At 62.5% G+C, this 16,305-nt stretch overlaps 1 protein-coding gene across 5 annotated transcripts in view; it reads left to right on the top strand.

The window, feature by feature from the left end:
* Nucleotides 1-14,096, top strand: part of PEBP4 (phosphatidylethanolamine binding protein 4) — a 63,433-nt gene extending 49,337 nt beyond the window's left edge. For all 5 annotated transcript variants that reach the window (XM_083811706.1, XM_083811705.1, XM_083811707.1 and 2 more), the window contains 3 exons: nt 6,292-6,337; nt 7,466-7,582; nt 13,696-14,096. In XM_083811706.1, coding sequence (XP_083667832.1) covers nt 6,292-6,337; nt 7,466-7,582; nt 13,696-13,787 — 255 coding nt within the window. In that variant the 3' untranslated portion in view covers nt 13,788-14,096. The remainder of the gene's footprint in view (nt 1-6,291; nt 6,338-7,465; nt 7,583-13,695) is intronic.
* The last annotated feature ends 2,209 nt before the right edge of the window (nt 14,097-16,305 follow it).

Here is a 16,305-nt window from a genome sequence, read left to right as displayed (position 1 = left end):
TTCTGATGCAAGGCACGGGGTGATGACATCTCGTCTGTGCTGTAACTGATACAGCTGCGAGTGCGGGGGCTCGGAGCCAGCGGCAGGGATCCGACCCAGGCTGCTCACCCCAAACACCCGGACCCGATTAACGCCCCTCGTATGGGCTGGGGGCCAGCCCCCCACCCTCTCCTCTCCCTCGGTCCCTGTTGACAAACAGCTACGGGGAGACTCGCCCCCGAATTCCCCCAGCGCCCCAGTGTGGGTTTTGGGGAGGAGCAGGGGGCTTTGCCCAAACGGCCCCCGGCGCTCGCACGCGCCCCAGGTGGGGCGGCCAGGCCCCCTCCTTCCGCGCCCTGCGTGCGCCCCGAGCGCCCCGTGGGAGCCGGGATCCGGGATCCGGTGGACTTTTATGGAAAAAAGGGAAGTCCGTGGCACCGGAGCATCTTGGCAGCCTTGCCGCAGCCGGATAACCGCAGCGCGTTTAACCCCTCGTCCTCGGGACGGGGCAGCCCCGATGGTGCCAGGGGGGGTCCCACATCCCCAGATCCCAACGTCCCGACCCCAGGGACCACAGGATGCTCGGCAGCAGAAATGACTGGAAAATTGTGTGCCTGGCTGTTTCTCATCGCCTAAATCAACCCGGAGAGCTCACGGACATCCCAAAGCTCTCCTCCTTCAAGGACCCCCCCTCCCTGCAAAAATATAAAGTAACAAGCAGGGGGGGGAAGCGCTCCAATTTGAGACGTTTCCTGTCCAAATTCACCACGTCCCGGGGGGGGACCGTGCCGGACTCTCCTCCTGCAGGCTGCCAAGTCTCTGCTGTCAGGAAGCGGCTGCGAGGCCGAGCCCGCGGCACCCGGATGCGCCGCCGGGGCCAAAGCCGCTCGCTCCTGGGTTTTCGTCACCAGCTGCGAAGCTGGGGGGGGGGACGGGACTTTTTGACCAGCGGAAGGGGAAGGGAAAAAGAAAAAAGAAAAAGAAAGAAAGAAAGAAAAAGTAAAACCCCAGCCCCACGCTCCTTCCCCCGCGCTCCCATCAGATTAGGGATGCCGAAATAGCCAAGTTGGCCCAGAGCGGTTGCAGGGCTGGCACGCGCGGGCTTTGATCCACCCCCGCGCGCGGGAAGGTGCCGGGCTGGGGATCAGACGGCCGGGGCAGGAGGAATTTGCAGGGGAGGTTTTTTGGGGCACGCGGGGCCGCGTTCGTCCCCTGCCCCGGGGGCAGCATCCCCGGAACATCGCGCCTCCAAAGGCACCGCCGGGAGTTGCGGTCGTGCCAGCGTCACCCCCAAAAATTCGGGTCCCCTTGTGCCAAAAGAGGAATTTTTGTGTCTCCCGAGCGCCTGTGCGGGTGGAGGAGCGGGACACGCGCGGGACGTGGAGGCACACGTGCCCGCAGACGTGCTCGGCGCTGTTTCCTGCTGCTCGGATGGTGGCTGGGAACGTGCTGGCGCTTTGCAAGCCCCGATGCAAACACCTCCCCGTCCCCACAGGCGCATCCTCCAACCATCCCACCCCAGGGCAGGGTGTCGGTGCGGGCGCTGCTCTGCTGCGCTCAGGACCGGGCTCCGGTCCTTTAAATGCCTGAATTAGGCAAAATTTGGTGGTTCTCCAAGAATTCTCCGGAAATCTGCTGCTGGAAAAGCAAGCTAATCTTAAAGCTACACGCATGCAGGGAGCACAAGCTTTCCACTCTCGAGAACAGCAGAGGCTTGGGATGGAAAAGACCTTTCCAGCTCTCCCCAGCCCTTTTTTTTTTTCTGGCCAGTTTGAGCTTGTTCCCTGCTTTGAAATCTTGGGGGCTTTGCTTTTGGCTCTTATATCTCCCCGTCCTCACCCCAGCACACCTTCCCCTGCAGTTCGGCAGCGCTTTCATGGTGCCCCAGCCCTCCCGAGAGCCCCGTGGAGCACTGCAGGTGTGCAGCCCCCAGAAAATGGGTGCTGCAAGCAGAGTGAGGGCAAAACCCACCCAAGTCCACCCCTTGGTCACCCGGCACCCTAAGGGGCAGCCGGGCCGGTGTGTCGGGGTGCCAGATCCACCAGGAGCTCGCTGGTAATTGCAACACCCGGAGACAAAGCCCGGGCAGATGCGAGCTGGGGTTGCTACCAACATGGTGTTGTTATTGGTGATGGCTTCCATCGTTTCTTATCCTGCTTTACGCCCAGCTCGTGGCGGTTGCGACAGCGTTCGGGGTCCTTTGGGGTTCCAGGTCCCAGCGTGTGCAGCTGCTGCCCGTGGGGAAAAGCCAGAGCAGGCTGCAATCGGAGCATCGGAGCGCCTTCCTTAAGCCGATTTAAATCATCGTTTTATTCGACTGGGGCAATTTTCTTGCTTAAGCGAACCCTGACACTTAGCCGCCGGGGTCCCAGGGGGAGAAGGTGCAGCGGGGAGGCTCTCGTGGTGCTGTGGCACGGCAGCAGCCTCCAGTCCCCAGCCCGTCGCTCCGTACCCGCGTCCCGCGGCACCCACCCCGCCTCTGTAACAGCCCGGTGTTTTCGCCCCCCAACCCTTCCTTTTTCGACAGAAATGTTTTGGCTGAAGTTTCAAAACCACCCGAGTGTCATCATTGCCTCCGCCCCGCTGGCGTGGACCCCTAACCTAGATAGCTAACGAAAGAGGCAGATAGGCAAATCGCGTGTGCCAGCAACGCCTAAGCCAGGCAGGTGTCGTCGCCGGCTGGAAATCCACCCAGCAGGGCCTCCCTCGCTTGGAACAGGGCGGCCTGGTGCTGGGAATCCTGTCCCGGTGCTGGGAATTTTGTCCTGGTGCGGGGAATTTCGTCCCTTGTCTTCCAGGAGGGAGGCACGCCGAGCCGAGCGGCGCGGGTTGTTCAGTGCAGCGCTTTGTCCCTGTTGCTTTCGTGCTCCTAGATTAAAAAATTTTGCAAAGAGCCAAACACCGAGGTGATTTATGTTTATTTTGCTTACTTAATAACCCTATAGCATGTCCTTCCCTGGGGCATTAGGGTGTAACAGGCGAGCATTAATTTAAATTACAGCCATGCCCGATATTTATTTTTCAATATATTTTTATGGTGGCCTTCCCCGTTTATAGCGATCGAGAAAGAAATAAAGCAGGGCCACGCCGAGCAGTCATCGCTGCCTAATGATCCCAAAAGCTATTGGGGTAAATTCTTGGGGGTGCTGACCCCACAAAGCTACAGGGATGCCGTCTGGTGACGTGTCCCCTCGAACCGTCCCTCTAAGAAAACGGTGTCGTGGCATGGTGCTGGGGTAAAAACAGGTGGTTTTGGGGCTTGTACAGCGTCAAGCAGGTGCACATGGTGGTTGCGCAGCACCGAGCTGCCCAGATTTGGGTTTTCCTTGCCATCCTCGCCTTCGTGCGGCGAGGAGCATCAGGTCCATCTCCTGCCCTCTGCACGCACGAAAAGCGAAGCAGGGGGTGGTTAGGAGTCAGGTTAGGTTAGGAGCCAGTGGGATTCACGTGAAAGCAACCCAAAATGTGAACGGGACCTGGGATGGGAAACACTCAGGTCTGGGAGTGCCGGGAGCTCGCTGGGCTCTGCCCTTCTCCTTCATGGATGTCCTCGATGGACGAGGGTTTCTCTTCCTTGCTCTCCATTAGAAAGCTCGGAGCAGGATGAGCCCGAGCATTTCTGGGGGATGGGATGAGAACGATCCCATCCTGCTCGTGTTGGGGTCAGCAGGGGTCGTGCACCGGGAAAAAAACCAAAAGGGGCAGGTTTCCGTGCAGGGACGCTGTGAGACTGATCCGCACCAGGCTTCGGCTATCACCGCATTTTCTACCGCTGCTCCCAAGCCTCTGGTCTGCTAGCAGGAGGCTGGATTCGCCACCCGGGTGGCTCTGCCCTTCCCTCGCTGCTCCCCCGTGCTCCCGAGAGCCAATTCATCAATCCCGACCTCATTACGAAGATCACAGGAAGGCAGAACAACAAATCTGGGCTCCTGGCTGTGCCGGCTTTGAAGCCGCCGTGTCCCCCGCAAGTGAGCAGCGCAGGAGGCGCCCTGCTTGTTTGGGGATTAAATTCCCCACTTGGCTAATTGTCGGTTAATGAGAGCAGCACAGCCGGCACCCCCGTGGGACGTGACCCCCCCCCGGCACCCGGCTGAGCCCCTCACCCCCGCCCCGGTGTCCCCGAGGTCCCCAAGGTCCCCGGGGTGCGCTCTGGGGCAGCCGGGAGCGCCCCAACCCCGCTCTGCAGCTCAGCCCCGGGTCCCATCCGTCCCATCCCAGCCCCGCTCTGCTGCTCAGCCCCGGGTCCCATCCGTCCCATCCCAGCCCCGCTCTGCTGCTCAGCCCCGGGTCCCATCCGTCCCATCCCAGCCCCGCTCTGCTGCTCAGCCCCGGGTCCCATCCGTCATCTGTTTGTGCTGGTCCCCTGCCAGCGATTGTGCCGATTCCCACACCCACTTTCCATAACCCTCCGTCCTCGCCTGGGCGAATCGCTGGCGCGCTCGCCACCCAGCCCTTTCCCCTCCTCTCCGATGGGATCAGACACGTTCGGGAGAGGGGGAAGAAAGGGAATAGAAAAAAAAAAAAAAAAAAAAGATCAAGAGGAAAACAAAATGTGACTCACTGCCTCCTTAATTTGTATTTATTTATCCCCTCCGCCCTGCGCTTCGGCGTGCAGCAGGCAGCACCGAGGGCCGGCCCGGGGAGGCTCAGTGCATTGCCTCCAAGGGCACTGGGAATGGGGGGGAAGCATTTTCACCACCCTGTTGAGCAAGGAAAAGGGGCCAGAGGGGAGCTGCTGGCGCAGAAATTCTGCGGCACCGATTTTGGAGGCTGTCCGTGTGGGGCGGGCTTCCCAGAGCAGCTCGGCACCGCGCGGCACGGACGGGCGGGTGGAAATGTCCCTGTCCCTGTCGGGGGGGAAAGAGAGAAAGAAAAATATCAAATGGTGTCATTAGGAACTGCTAATGCTCTCATAAAAGGGCATTAATAACGCCGGCAGCTCAGCAGCATCCATTAGCTCGGCTCGTGGCGGGGATCTTCGGCGGGGAGGCTTCGCGCCGACCCCGCCAGCCTCTCCTGCGGCTCAGGGCAGCCCCCTGCCAACGTGCCCCCTTGCCTTTAAAATAGCTGTTTACTGTACATATATATATATATATTTAAATAAAAAAAAAGGCAGGGTTTACAGTGCTTGTCCCTACTTTCTCCCGCCCGCCCTCTTCCTGTTCTCTCCTCTTAAAAGGAGCTTTATCCTTTGACTCTCCCACCCCCGGGGCTAGCGAGAACCCACTGCGTCTCGGGGCGAGCAGGAACCCACATTAGCAGGCAGGGAAACAGGGAGGAGGCCCGGCCTCTCCCGATAAGCCCTCGGCAAAGCCAGGAATAGCAGCGAGGTCCCCGCACGGGAGCAGCCCTACCCGGCACAGAAAAACCCTCAGCCTTCGCCTTTGAAGAAGAGGGGGGGGAGCTGGCGACGCGCCCGGCTCGGTTTTGGGGCGCGCTGCTCGGGTTTCGGGGCACTCGCGCGTCTGGGAAGGGAGAGCAGCCGGAGGAGCCCTCCTGCACGCCCCGGGTGCTTCTCTCCCGGCACCCAAGGGACCCAGCGCTGCCCAAAACCACCGTCAGCATCGCTGGGATGTTTTCGGCTCTGGCTGCCGGGATGCCGAGCAAGGGCCGGGGACTGAGCGCGTTTGGCTTCCAGGTGAACCTTTGCCGTGCCACACACAGCCCGGCGGCCCCGCAGCAGTGACTCAGTGAAAAGCAGCCGTGGAGAAGGGCAAAGCTTTGATCCCAAAACGCCGGGGAGCCGGCCATGTTCCCCACGTGCACTTTTGCTTGCAGTTATCTGATGCATCTTTTTTTTTTTTTTATGATTATTATTATTATTTTATTTTTTTTTTCTTCTGGGTAATAACTCCCAGGGCAGGTTGGGACGGAGGAGCCCTGGCAGCGGCGTGTGTGTGGGCAGGACTGGAATAACGGGTGCAGTCAGACGAGGATTTACGAGCGCTGGCAGCGGCGCTGGGAGGTGGGGGCCAGCTGGGAATAGCAGTGGGTGCAGCAGGTCAGGGGTGAGGCGGCTCAGCAGGGGCAGGATGCGGCCGGCGTGGCTCCCTTCCCATTAATCCAGACCCCTCGGCCACCCTGCATCACCCCCCTCCCCAAATAACCTTCCCCTCGCACCCCGTCGAGGATGCTTGACAGGAGAGGTTCGCATGCTGATGGGCTTTGTGAGCAAAACGCTTGAAATTTCCCCAAATAAAGCCCTGGGATGAGGCGGGTGCAGGTGGGGGGGGGCGCAGGAGGGCTTCGTCCCCCCACGTCCTCCTCCTGGGGGGTCGGAAGCGCTTCACCTCCCTCCTCGTGTCGTTCCAGGGCACGGACCTGAGGACGGGGGACCTCAAAGGGCGCGTGCTGACGGGTGAGTGGGATGGGGTCTGCTGTCACCTGGGGTGGGCACAGCCAGGGGGACGCACCGGTGCCAGCCCCGCTCTCCTGGGGGCGGTTTGGATAAGCCGAGGAGCTGCAGGTGCTGGGTACCACACACCATGGGACTCGGGGCAGCGATGGAGAGCCCCAGAGGATGGAGAGCATCGCAGAGGGCTCACGGTGGTGATCGGGGAGAGCTTCACCTCCTCACAAAGCCACAGGAGGTGGTGGCTTTGCTGGGGGTGCCCCGTGGGGACAGGCACAGCTGGACACAAGGCACAAGCACGAGGGGGCCTGCAGAGCGCAGCCGAGCTGTGGTTAGCTGGGGGCTGGCTGAAACAGGAGCCACCTCTTTAGGTTTTTTTTTTTTTAGAGGAAAAAGTGGTTAAAAAACTCCCCAGCTGCTGGAAGAGCTCCAAACCAGTGAAAAAAATAAAAATTTTAAAAAAGGGGGGGCGGGGGGGTGGGGGGCGATCAAAAAGAAAAACCCCAGATAAAAGCAGGTGAATCCCAACAACGTCTGTGACGTTGCACGAACAAAGGCTTTGGGTTCAACACGGGCCAGATGCAGCAATGCAGCTCACACCCCAGCAGGCCATATCCCGGGGGGGTCACAGCACGGGGGTGTGGGGAAAGGGGCCAGGAGGAGCTCAGCCTCTTGTCCACCCTCGTCACATCCTCCGTGTGCCCTCAGCCTCCGACCCAATGGAGGGGACAGCGGCTGGTGACAACGCGCCAACGTGCCGCCTCCACATCTGGGCAGCTGTGCGCTCTGGCTCCCATTTGGGATGTGTTAGGGGTTGTGAAGGGGACTTGCTCCCGTGCAAAGCGAGCAGATAACCCCAGACTCCCTCGCCTCAACCCCAAGAGCATCCTACTGTAGCCAAAACCTTCTGCAAGAGGACTTCAAGAGCCGGCCGTGCCCCATCGAGCCGACGTGGGGCTGGCGACCACCCGGGTCCCCCAGCCCCATAGGGCAAACCTGAGCTCTCCCCCCAGCCCCTGCTGGGACACGCAGGATGGGTGCTGGTCACATTGGGGTTTGGGGGGGCTCACAGCCTTGAAGGGGGTGGTGGCCCAGCTCAGCACCAAGCTCATCTGTTTGCTTTCTCATCCCCAGACTACGTGCGCCCCACGCCCCCGCCTCGCAGCGGGTACCACCGCTACCAGCTCCGCCTGTACGAGCAGCCGGCTGGCCAGCACATCGCCCTGGGCCCCGAGGAGCTGCTCTCGCTGGGTAAGGAGCAAATCGTGCCCCTGGGGGCCCTGCTTCAGGTGCTGCCTTCGGGATTTTTGTCCCTAACACCACGTGCTTGGGTGTGCCCGGGGTGCTGGGGATGCTCGTGTTTGGTGCGCTCTGAGGAGTGGGATGAGGCTGGGGTGGGATGTCCTCGTGGGGTGGCAGGAATGCCTGGCAAGGCATCTGGAAATCACCTGGCTAGCGGGATCGGAAGCAGGGGGAGGTCTTGGCAGCTGTGAAATCGGGGCGCGTCCTCCCCAGCGCATCCCCGAGCTGCTGGAGTTTCGTCACCGCCGGAGCGCACAGATAGGGATCAGGACCGGAGAGGTTTAGCAAGGGATTGCTCAAAGGGCCCTGACACAACGCCTGCCAACTCCCAGCTGCTGCGGAGCAAGGACACGTCCCGAAATGGTGCACGGCAAGGATGGGGACAAGGGGGTAAAAGAGGTGATTCTTGCGCCTTGGGACACGATGGTGCCACGTCCTCCTCTGCTTCACCCTACAGCTTGTGGTGGTCCACGGGATGCCCACCATAGGCACGGAGCCGTGCTGCAAACCACAAACCAGCAGCTCCTTCCCCAAAGTGCACGAGCAGAGCCATCACTCGAGCACGGGGCACTGCGGCTCACAAGGGCCCCACAAGGGAAATGTCAAAACTTTCCCACCCAGGACCACCCGAGCAGTTCCATAGTCAGGGCAGGTCGGTGCACCAGCCTCGTGTACCCCTGTGCTGCCTTAAGCAGGTCCTGGAGGAGACCCCAAAAATCCGCCTGGTGTGGGGCCGTGTCTAGCGGAGGCTGCTGCTGCCTGGGTTTATTTCTGCCCCTCGGTTCATTTTCCCGACTCATTAACTCTGCTCCTTAATGACATGCACTGAAGGCACCCCGTTGCCAGCGGAGCAGTCGGAGGAGCCGGCTCTGCCCCGCTCACCCTGGCCACGCACCCACGTCCCCACCACGGGGTGCTGGAGCTGGGACACCCATGAATACACCGGAGGAGGTTTGTGCTGCAGCACCTGATGCGTGAGCGTCGCAGTTTGTCAGCCAGCTGTGGCTCTCTGCAGCCTGTTAGCTCAGCAGCTGGCCGAAGGTTATCCTCATCCTCTTCGCTGCTGCGCCACCAGCTTGGCCAGCCCCGTGCACTCAGCTGGACCGACCCCAGTGCCCTCTGGCAGCCCCTCCTAGAGCTTGGGCACCCAGAGAGCAGGGCTGGGGTCCGAAAAGAGCCAGCACAGGACTGGGTTTTGGTGTCCCGAGGGTTTTAACTACATCCATCCCCAGGGATGCGGAGGAATGAACACTGATTTACCCACCTGCGCGGCGGCTCTCGCGCGGTGGCGTGGAGACAGCACCTCGGGGAGAAGTGCGAGCACCTTTGGGTGCACGTGAAAATAAGGAGGGAGGGCCTGATCCCGGCAGGCTGTGGCCAAGATGCTCAACAAGCTCCTCCGCTGCTCCGCCTTGGTCCTCTCCTTCAGTACCCGTGGTATGGGGTGCCCGGGTTCTCCTGGTGGGAGACGCTGCCGGCACAGCTCGCAGCCTGGCTCTGGGCTTTCCATCTCGCTCGGCCTTAGGGCAGCCCCTCTTGTTGCTTTACTTGGGTCCTGATTCCCCTTTTGTCGCTTTATTTGGGTCCTGAGTCAGGTGGCAGCGCCACCTCCAGCGAAGATGGTGGCACCCATGGTCACCACGGCACCACCCCAGGGACGGCGAGGTGTCCAAAACCGGCACACGCAGCGGGCGCAGCGAGCGGCGCTGGCCCCTCCACCCTGCAGCCATCCTGCACTGTCTGCCTGTCCCTGTCCCTCCGGAGGTTTGTCCCCGGGTAGAGCCCGCTCAGGGAGAAGGAGAAGCACCACGAGAGCATCTCCCTCGCCACCCACCTGGGGGAAATCTCCCTCCTCCAGCCCCCACCGCCGCCAGCATGGTGCGCGTTCGGAGAGGGCACCGGGCGGCGATGGGACGCGCCCTTTGCTGGAGGCAGCAGCCAGGAGGGTGCTGGAGGCGCTCGGCGGAGGCACGGAGAGGCCGGAGCCTCCAGAAGAGGGCACTAAACCCTGACCTCCACGTGCAGCCTCCTGCTCCAGCCCAGCTGCGCGCTCTCCCGAGCCGTGGGAAATGAAGAAGCGAGGGGGAATCGGGAGCACTAAAAATAAAACGCTGCTCCTTCAGCCCTCCGGACGGCTTCGAAGGCAAGCGGCTCGCGGGGAGACCGGGGGGAGGCTCCACAGCCCGAGGGTGCAAAGGGCGTCGGGGCGCATGTGTGGCTGTGCAGACGCCAGGATGGTCGGACAGACGGGCGGAATAAAGCAGCTTGTTTCGTCGGGAAGAGCGCCCTGATCCTTCCCAAGTGTTCCCGATCAATCCCTCTTGCTGTGAAACCCCGGGCAAAGGGCTGAACCCTCCTGGAGCCTCATTTCCCCCGCCCCCAGAGCCTGATCCATTCCTGGGGAAATCACTTTCCAGCCGTGCAACCACTGGGCACCAGCTCCGGTCCTGCTCGGGGGCACCAAAGGTGGCCCCGGCGCTGTGCCGGCAGCACAAAGGTTTTCCTCCCCGCGCAGCGAGGAGCTCACTCCACTTCCCCCCCCCCCCAACCCCCCTCCAAGCCCAAAGGTTTACAGCCGCCTTTGTATTTTCACGAGATGGGAGATAATAGCTTGTGGTCTGCAAAATGTCAGAGCCACTCATCAGATCCAGAGGCGTCGGCGCTCGCTTCGAGCTCTCAATCCGGCGGCTCAGCCCCGGCTGCCCGCTGCACCCCGCCGGGGGAAACTCCCTTCTGCGGGGGGAATTCAGCGTCCAGCGAGACCGAGCGAAGAAAGGCAGCAGCAAAAAGGGGCTCCGGAGCCAGCTTTTGGCCTTTTTCCTGATTTTCCTGCTCCCTCCATCCTTGGCCACCGGCAGGGCAAGCGCTGAGCCGCGGGGCGCGTTGCAGGGATCCTTTTCGCCCATGCGCATCCCACGGGAGGATGGAGCCCCCTTCGTTTTCCACCCCTTTTCCTTCCCTTCTGGGACACGCTTAATTAGGGCGAGATCTCGAGGTTTAATTGCACCTGCTGGCCGGTGCCGTGGCTCCCTCTGCTTCCACCAAGCTCTGCCGAGAGGTGCGCAGGCGGCCGGGCCGTGCGGCTTCCCGCTTCCCTGCCGGGCCGCTGCAGCGTGCCAGCTTTTATTTGGGGTTTCTCGGCATTTCCAGGCCCTGCAGCAGTTCTCAGGCCCTCATTAGCGGCCCGGCGCTGTCATCAGAGAAACACCTGAAGCACCAGAGCCGGCTTTGCCCCGGGGCAGAAGCTCCCTTTGCTGGGCGCAGCCGTGCCGTGCCGCGGTGCCAGCTGCCCACCAATCCCGGTGCGCACGGGGCGAAGCTCCCCAGCACCCCAAAACCTCCTCCTGCCCCAGAAGGGCCTTTGGCAAGGCAGGTGCACCGAAGAGAGGTGTTTGAGAACGAGATGTCACCTCCGTTGTGTCCCTGCTGAATTATTTGGGGACGGGGACGAGGGGGGAGCCCATCTAGCCGCCCCCCCCCCCTGCTTAATTTTGGGGCCACGGTTTCGTTTCGGGGCCACGGCACTGACTCATGAGCCGACCTCGTGCACCTCCGATCCGCCCGGCCGGAAAATCGAGTCGGGCCGGGCGCTGGCGGGGAGAAGGAGCCGTCGGGCACATCCCCGGTGAGGAAAGCAAGAGGCCGCGCCGTGCGCCGGGATGCCGGCACCACGGGGAGCTCGGAAATCACTGGGGCTTGGGGTTGGGGCCGGAAAACGAGGAGGGAGCAACCTGAGGATGAGGAGGAGGAGGAGGAGGACGAACGTCTGGCCCCGGCTGAAGTCGCCGGGTGTTGGTTCATGGCGAAGAAGCAGCCAGCAGCCTCCCGCCCACCTCCGCTGGGACATCATTAATCTTTGGCAGCGCTAATCTCTGGGGGGAGAGCGGCCCTGCTGACGAGGAGGAGAAATTACGGCCCCCAAATGCCCGAGGCTGAGCACCCAGCTCATTTTGGGGGTACAGCTGAGCAGGGGTGCCATAGAACTGCCCCATGCAGCCATCACCCGTGGGGCCAGAGGGTCCCCGTGCCTCAGTTTCCCCACCCCAGGCACTGGGGTGTCAGCCGGGTGCTCCGCACTCCTCCTCCTCCTCCTCCTCCTCCTCCTCCTCCTCCGGCAAGCGCTGCGATAAGGGCAAAGCCCGATGATATAATCCTCCAGGAAATGAGCTTGAAAGTGGACCAAGCTGCGGATGAAATGTCTTATTGTTTGGGCAGGGAGGGGACGGTGGCCCCGCGACCTCGGCCCCGCGCTCGCCCCGCTGACTCACGGCTCCCAGTGCCGCCGAGCCACTGGGACCAGTAGGAGCAGCGGTGCCCTTTGGGACGGGGACATCGCTCCGTGCCCTGTGCGTCGGGGTGGGATGGGATGCCTGATTTTGGGATGCTGGGTTTGGGGAGGGGGATGCGAGGCCGGGAGCCACCTGGGGAAGCCCCCAGCACGTCTGCCCCTCGCAGGCTGGTTGCGTTTGGGGATTTCCTTGAGGACACCCCGGGAGGGATGGGCACAACCGGTGCGAGCACAGGTAGGAAAGTAGGTCAGGAAAAACCCTCGTCCCGCGCGCCTCGCCGCCTGCGGCCCTGCAGTAACTCTGCCTGGTCCCAGCTGCTTTCATCCGCGCCCCTTGGGGGGGGCTCGTAAGCATTAATTAAAGCCGCCAGCCCCCCTGGGAGGGGGGAGCGACCGTGTCTCGCTCTCGCCCCCGTCCCACGGGGCACCGACCGCGCTCCCACTTGGGCTTTCCGAGGGCTTTGAAATCCCGCAGATGAAAGGCGCCCGCTGGAGGTGGGGGCAGCAGGATCACCGCAGGGACCCCCCGAGAGACCCCTTCCCCTCGCCCCGTGCTCACCGGGACCCCAGAGGAGGTTGAGGGGGGGGGGATTCAGGCACCAAAGTGAGAGGTTTCCCTCCTTTGGAAGGGTGCTGTGTGGGGACGGCGCGCCCAGGCCTGATGGCTGTGCCAGAGGGCATCTGGGACCCCCACCCTGATGTGTCCCAGCGTCTCCTCCTCGCCAGCCTGCCAGGGTGCAGGATCCGGCCCGAGCACCCCGTGACTCCATCCTGGGTGCTGCAGCCACGTCCCCATGCTAGCCCAGGAGGCTGCAGCACGCAGGGTGGTGTAAAACAGAAAGGCAGAGCCCGGCGGGGGCTTTTTTTGGCCGGAGGCTGACTCACGGTGTGGTGGGGGGCACGCGGGGGGAGCCGGGCTCCACCAGCACCCCGTGGCCCTGAGCCATCGCCACGGATGATGAAGCAGCCGGGGTTTTGCTCAGCACTTTTTTCGCAAGAGAGAAGAGGAGGGGGGGGGACGGTTTGCACCAGCCGGGGCTGCGATGTGAGGGCGGAGAAGCGCGACCCGTCTGCGCTGTGACATTAAAGAGCGGTGCCAGGAAGGGGAGAGGAGAGGAGGGCGGGTTTCGGATAAACAACGGGGCTGTTCTCCTGCCGCAGCACCGCGGCCGTGGCCCTTCAGATGTCCCCAAGTGAGGGGGTCCCCAAGCGAGGGGGCATCACGAGCCGCCCCGGTGCTGCTGTCCACAAGGGACACCGTGGGAGCAGGAATTGAGGACTGAGGGGCTTTGGATTCCCGCCCCAGGCAGCAAAACTTGGGGTCAGGGTTGGGGAAAAAGAGTTTCTCCGCTCCCAACCCTTCAGGAGCAGCAGCAGCAGCAGCTCGGCGCATGCCGGCGAGGGGCCGGGGGATGTCCTGCTCTCTCCCCCGCGAGGGCGGCCGGGGATTTCCAAGCACCCCGGGGTGGGCTTGGAGGAAGCGGTGGGAAGGTCTGCTCCAAAGGTCGGCAGGAAGCCAGCGGGGGCGGAGGGGGGGGGACAAGAAGCATTTGCATCCCCTCCCCCCACCCCGGGGATGCTCGGGGCTGGGCTCCCCACCGGCTGCAGCACCCAAGGGTGCCCGGCGGGCGGTGGGGAGCAGCAGCCGCAGTTTGCAGGATGTGGTCGGGCCGAGCAGCAGCCGGCGCGGGGCACGCGGCGCACGGCCCCATCACCACGTCTGCAGCCAGGAGCAGGATCCGGCCCTGCTCACCCCTCTCCCTCTCTCCGCCAGGTGCCTGGGCGATGGAGAGCTTCGTGGAGAGGTTTCGCCTCGGCTCCCCCGTGGCCTCGACGCAGTTCCTCACCAAGCACCACGAGGATTAGCAGGGGTGGTTCAGCAATCCCTGGCCGGCATCGCCATGCGCTCAGCCCAGGGTGAGACCCTGGAAGCCCTGGGGTTGCTCCCAGCAGCTGCCCGAATTTCCACCGGCCTGCATTCACAAGCAGAAAGCCCAGCTCCCTCCTCCTCCAGGAACCTCCTCCAGAACCTCCTCCAGAACCTCCTCCAGAACCTCTTTCCCTCTGCTCCACACCAGTGTGGGGTTTCTGGTGCACCCCGAGCGTGTCCCAGCTCACCCAGCTCTCAGCTTTGCTGCCTGTGGCTCATAAAATAAAAAATACGGATGGAGTGCACTGGGATGCTCCTTGCCGCCGTGGGGGGCATGGCACGGCGTGCCTTGGGGGGGGCCAGGAGCTGGGCAAAACACGTGGCCAAATCCATCCCACGGGGCGCTTCCCACCTTTTCCCGACTGCGGCATCTCCGTGCCCATCGGAGTTTTTGCCCAGCATCTCCCGTGCCTGCTGCCTGGCACAACCCAAGCACCCGGCCCAGGACCCTGCAGGTTTTGGGGGCTGCCAGGACGGCCACGTGTGCTTGGTGGCACCGTGGTGGCCCTGGGGTGGCACCTTGGGATCCCCGGCCGGCTCCATCCCAGCCCTGCCTGCGCTCTCGCGCACCGCCTCAGCCAGCTTCTCTTGGAAAGCAAAACCGAAATTAAAGCCGTAAATCCGAGGCGCTCTGCCGACTGGCCACTTAGCTGGACCTCCCCTTTAATTAGCTCTTTAATTAGGCTTTCAGCTGAGGCTCGGGGTTTCTCCAAGGCTGGGATCACCCACCTGCATGTCCTCCTCGCAGCGACGAGGCTGGGTTTGTGCGGCCGGGGCCGGGGCAGCGAGGCCACCCCGGGGCCAGCTGCAGGAGCACTTTGAGCTCTGCACGACCCTGGGGGGACACTTTGAAGGCGGGGAAACTGAGGCAGGGAAGTGACTCGCTCATGGCCGTGCAGAGGGGAGGAAGCACCCCCGAGGGCTGGCAGCGCTCGGAGAGGATGGTGATGGATCCCATGCTGGATCCGGCTCGGTCCCGGAGCAAACTGCCCCCATCCCATGCTCCCCAGGGGACACGATGCTGCGAGAGCAGCTTTCACCTTTTTTTAGAGGAGGGCTCAAACGTGGCCGGGACTTTCCCTGCAGCAGGAAGAGGCTGCTTGCCCCACGGAGGCCGAATCACGCCGCAGTCCCGCACGGGGCCGGTAAGGGCTGCGAGGCGCCTGCGGGTGCTGAGCATCTCCCGTTTGCCCCGGTGCCGCCCCGTAGCAGGACTCAGGGCCGGTGGCACCAGCTCTGCCCCAGGCACACGCCGCTGGGGGAAGCTGCAGGGCAGGAGAGCAACAAAAAAAGGAAGCCGGGTTAACACACCACAGCCCAGGAAAAAAATACAAAACACGCTGCCCTGCTTGCCATCAGCCAGCTAAAATTAGCAGCAGAGGAAATGACACTTCGAGATGTCATGGAAGTCTGCTAAAGTTGGATTTCTCCTTCTCTTTTTTATATTTACCCGCCGCTGAGGGTGTAATTGGGCCGTTAGGTTAATGCAGAAGGACCGGTGTAAATGAAAGGTCACGCTTTGTTGACATCCTGCAGTCAAACTATAGTCATCCTTCCCTCCCTGCCTTTAATTCCTTGTGGCTGGAGTGTTTATTTTTGGTGGAGCGGGAGAGAAAAGCGATCGGATGTTTATCCTTCTAGGAAATTATCGCCATCATTCTTGGGTTTAATTTGAGCTGGAGATGAGAGCTGGGAGCGCGCCTGGGGCGAGCGCCGGGCAGGTGCTCAAAGTCCCCCACGTGTGCCACCAGCTGGGCCTCGGTGGGGAGGGGGACGGGAACGGGGGTGGGATGGGGACGGGGAAAGGGATGGGGTGGGTTAAAGGATGGGGATGGGGATGGGTGGGGATGGGGATGGGATGGGGACGGGATGGGAAGGGGATGAGATGTGGATGGGATGGGAACAGGGATGGGGATGGGGATGGGGATGGGTGGGGATGGGGATGGGGATGGGGATGGGGATGGGGACGGGGATGGGAAGGGGATGAGATGTGGATGGGATGGGAACAGGGATGGGGATGGGGATGGGGATGGGTGGGGATGGGGATGGGGATGGGGATGGGGATGGGGATGGGGATGGGGATGGGGATGGGGATGGGGATGGGATGGGGATGGGGATGGGGATGGGGATGGGGATGGGGATGGGGATGGGGATGGGGATGGGGATGGGGATGGGGATGGGATGGGGATGGGGATGGGGATGGGATGGGGATGGGGATGGGATGGGGACGGGGATGGGAAGGGGATGAGATGTGGATGGGATGGGAACAGGGATGGGGATGGGGATGGGGATGGGTGGGGATGGGGATGGGGATGGGGATGGGGATGGGGATGGGGATGGGGATGGGGATGGGGATGGGGATGGGGATGGGAAGGGGATGAGATGTGGATGGGATGAGAACGGGGATGGGAACGGGGATGGGGATGGGGATGGGAACAGGGATAGGGACAGGGA

The sequence above is a fragment of the Anser anser genome, assembly GCF_964211835.1.
Source record: "Anser anser genome assembly, chromosome: 26".
Lineage (NCBI taxonomy): Eukaryota > Metazoa > Chordata > Aves > Anseriformes > Anatidae > Anser > Anser anser.
Note: the sequence above shows the minus strand (reverse complement) of the source record. Positions and strands in the feature narration are given on the sequence as shown.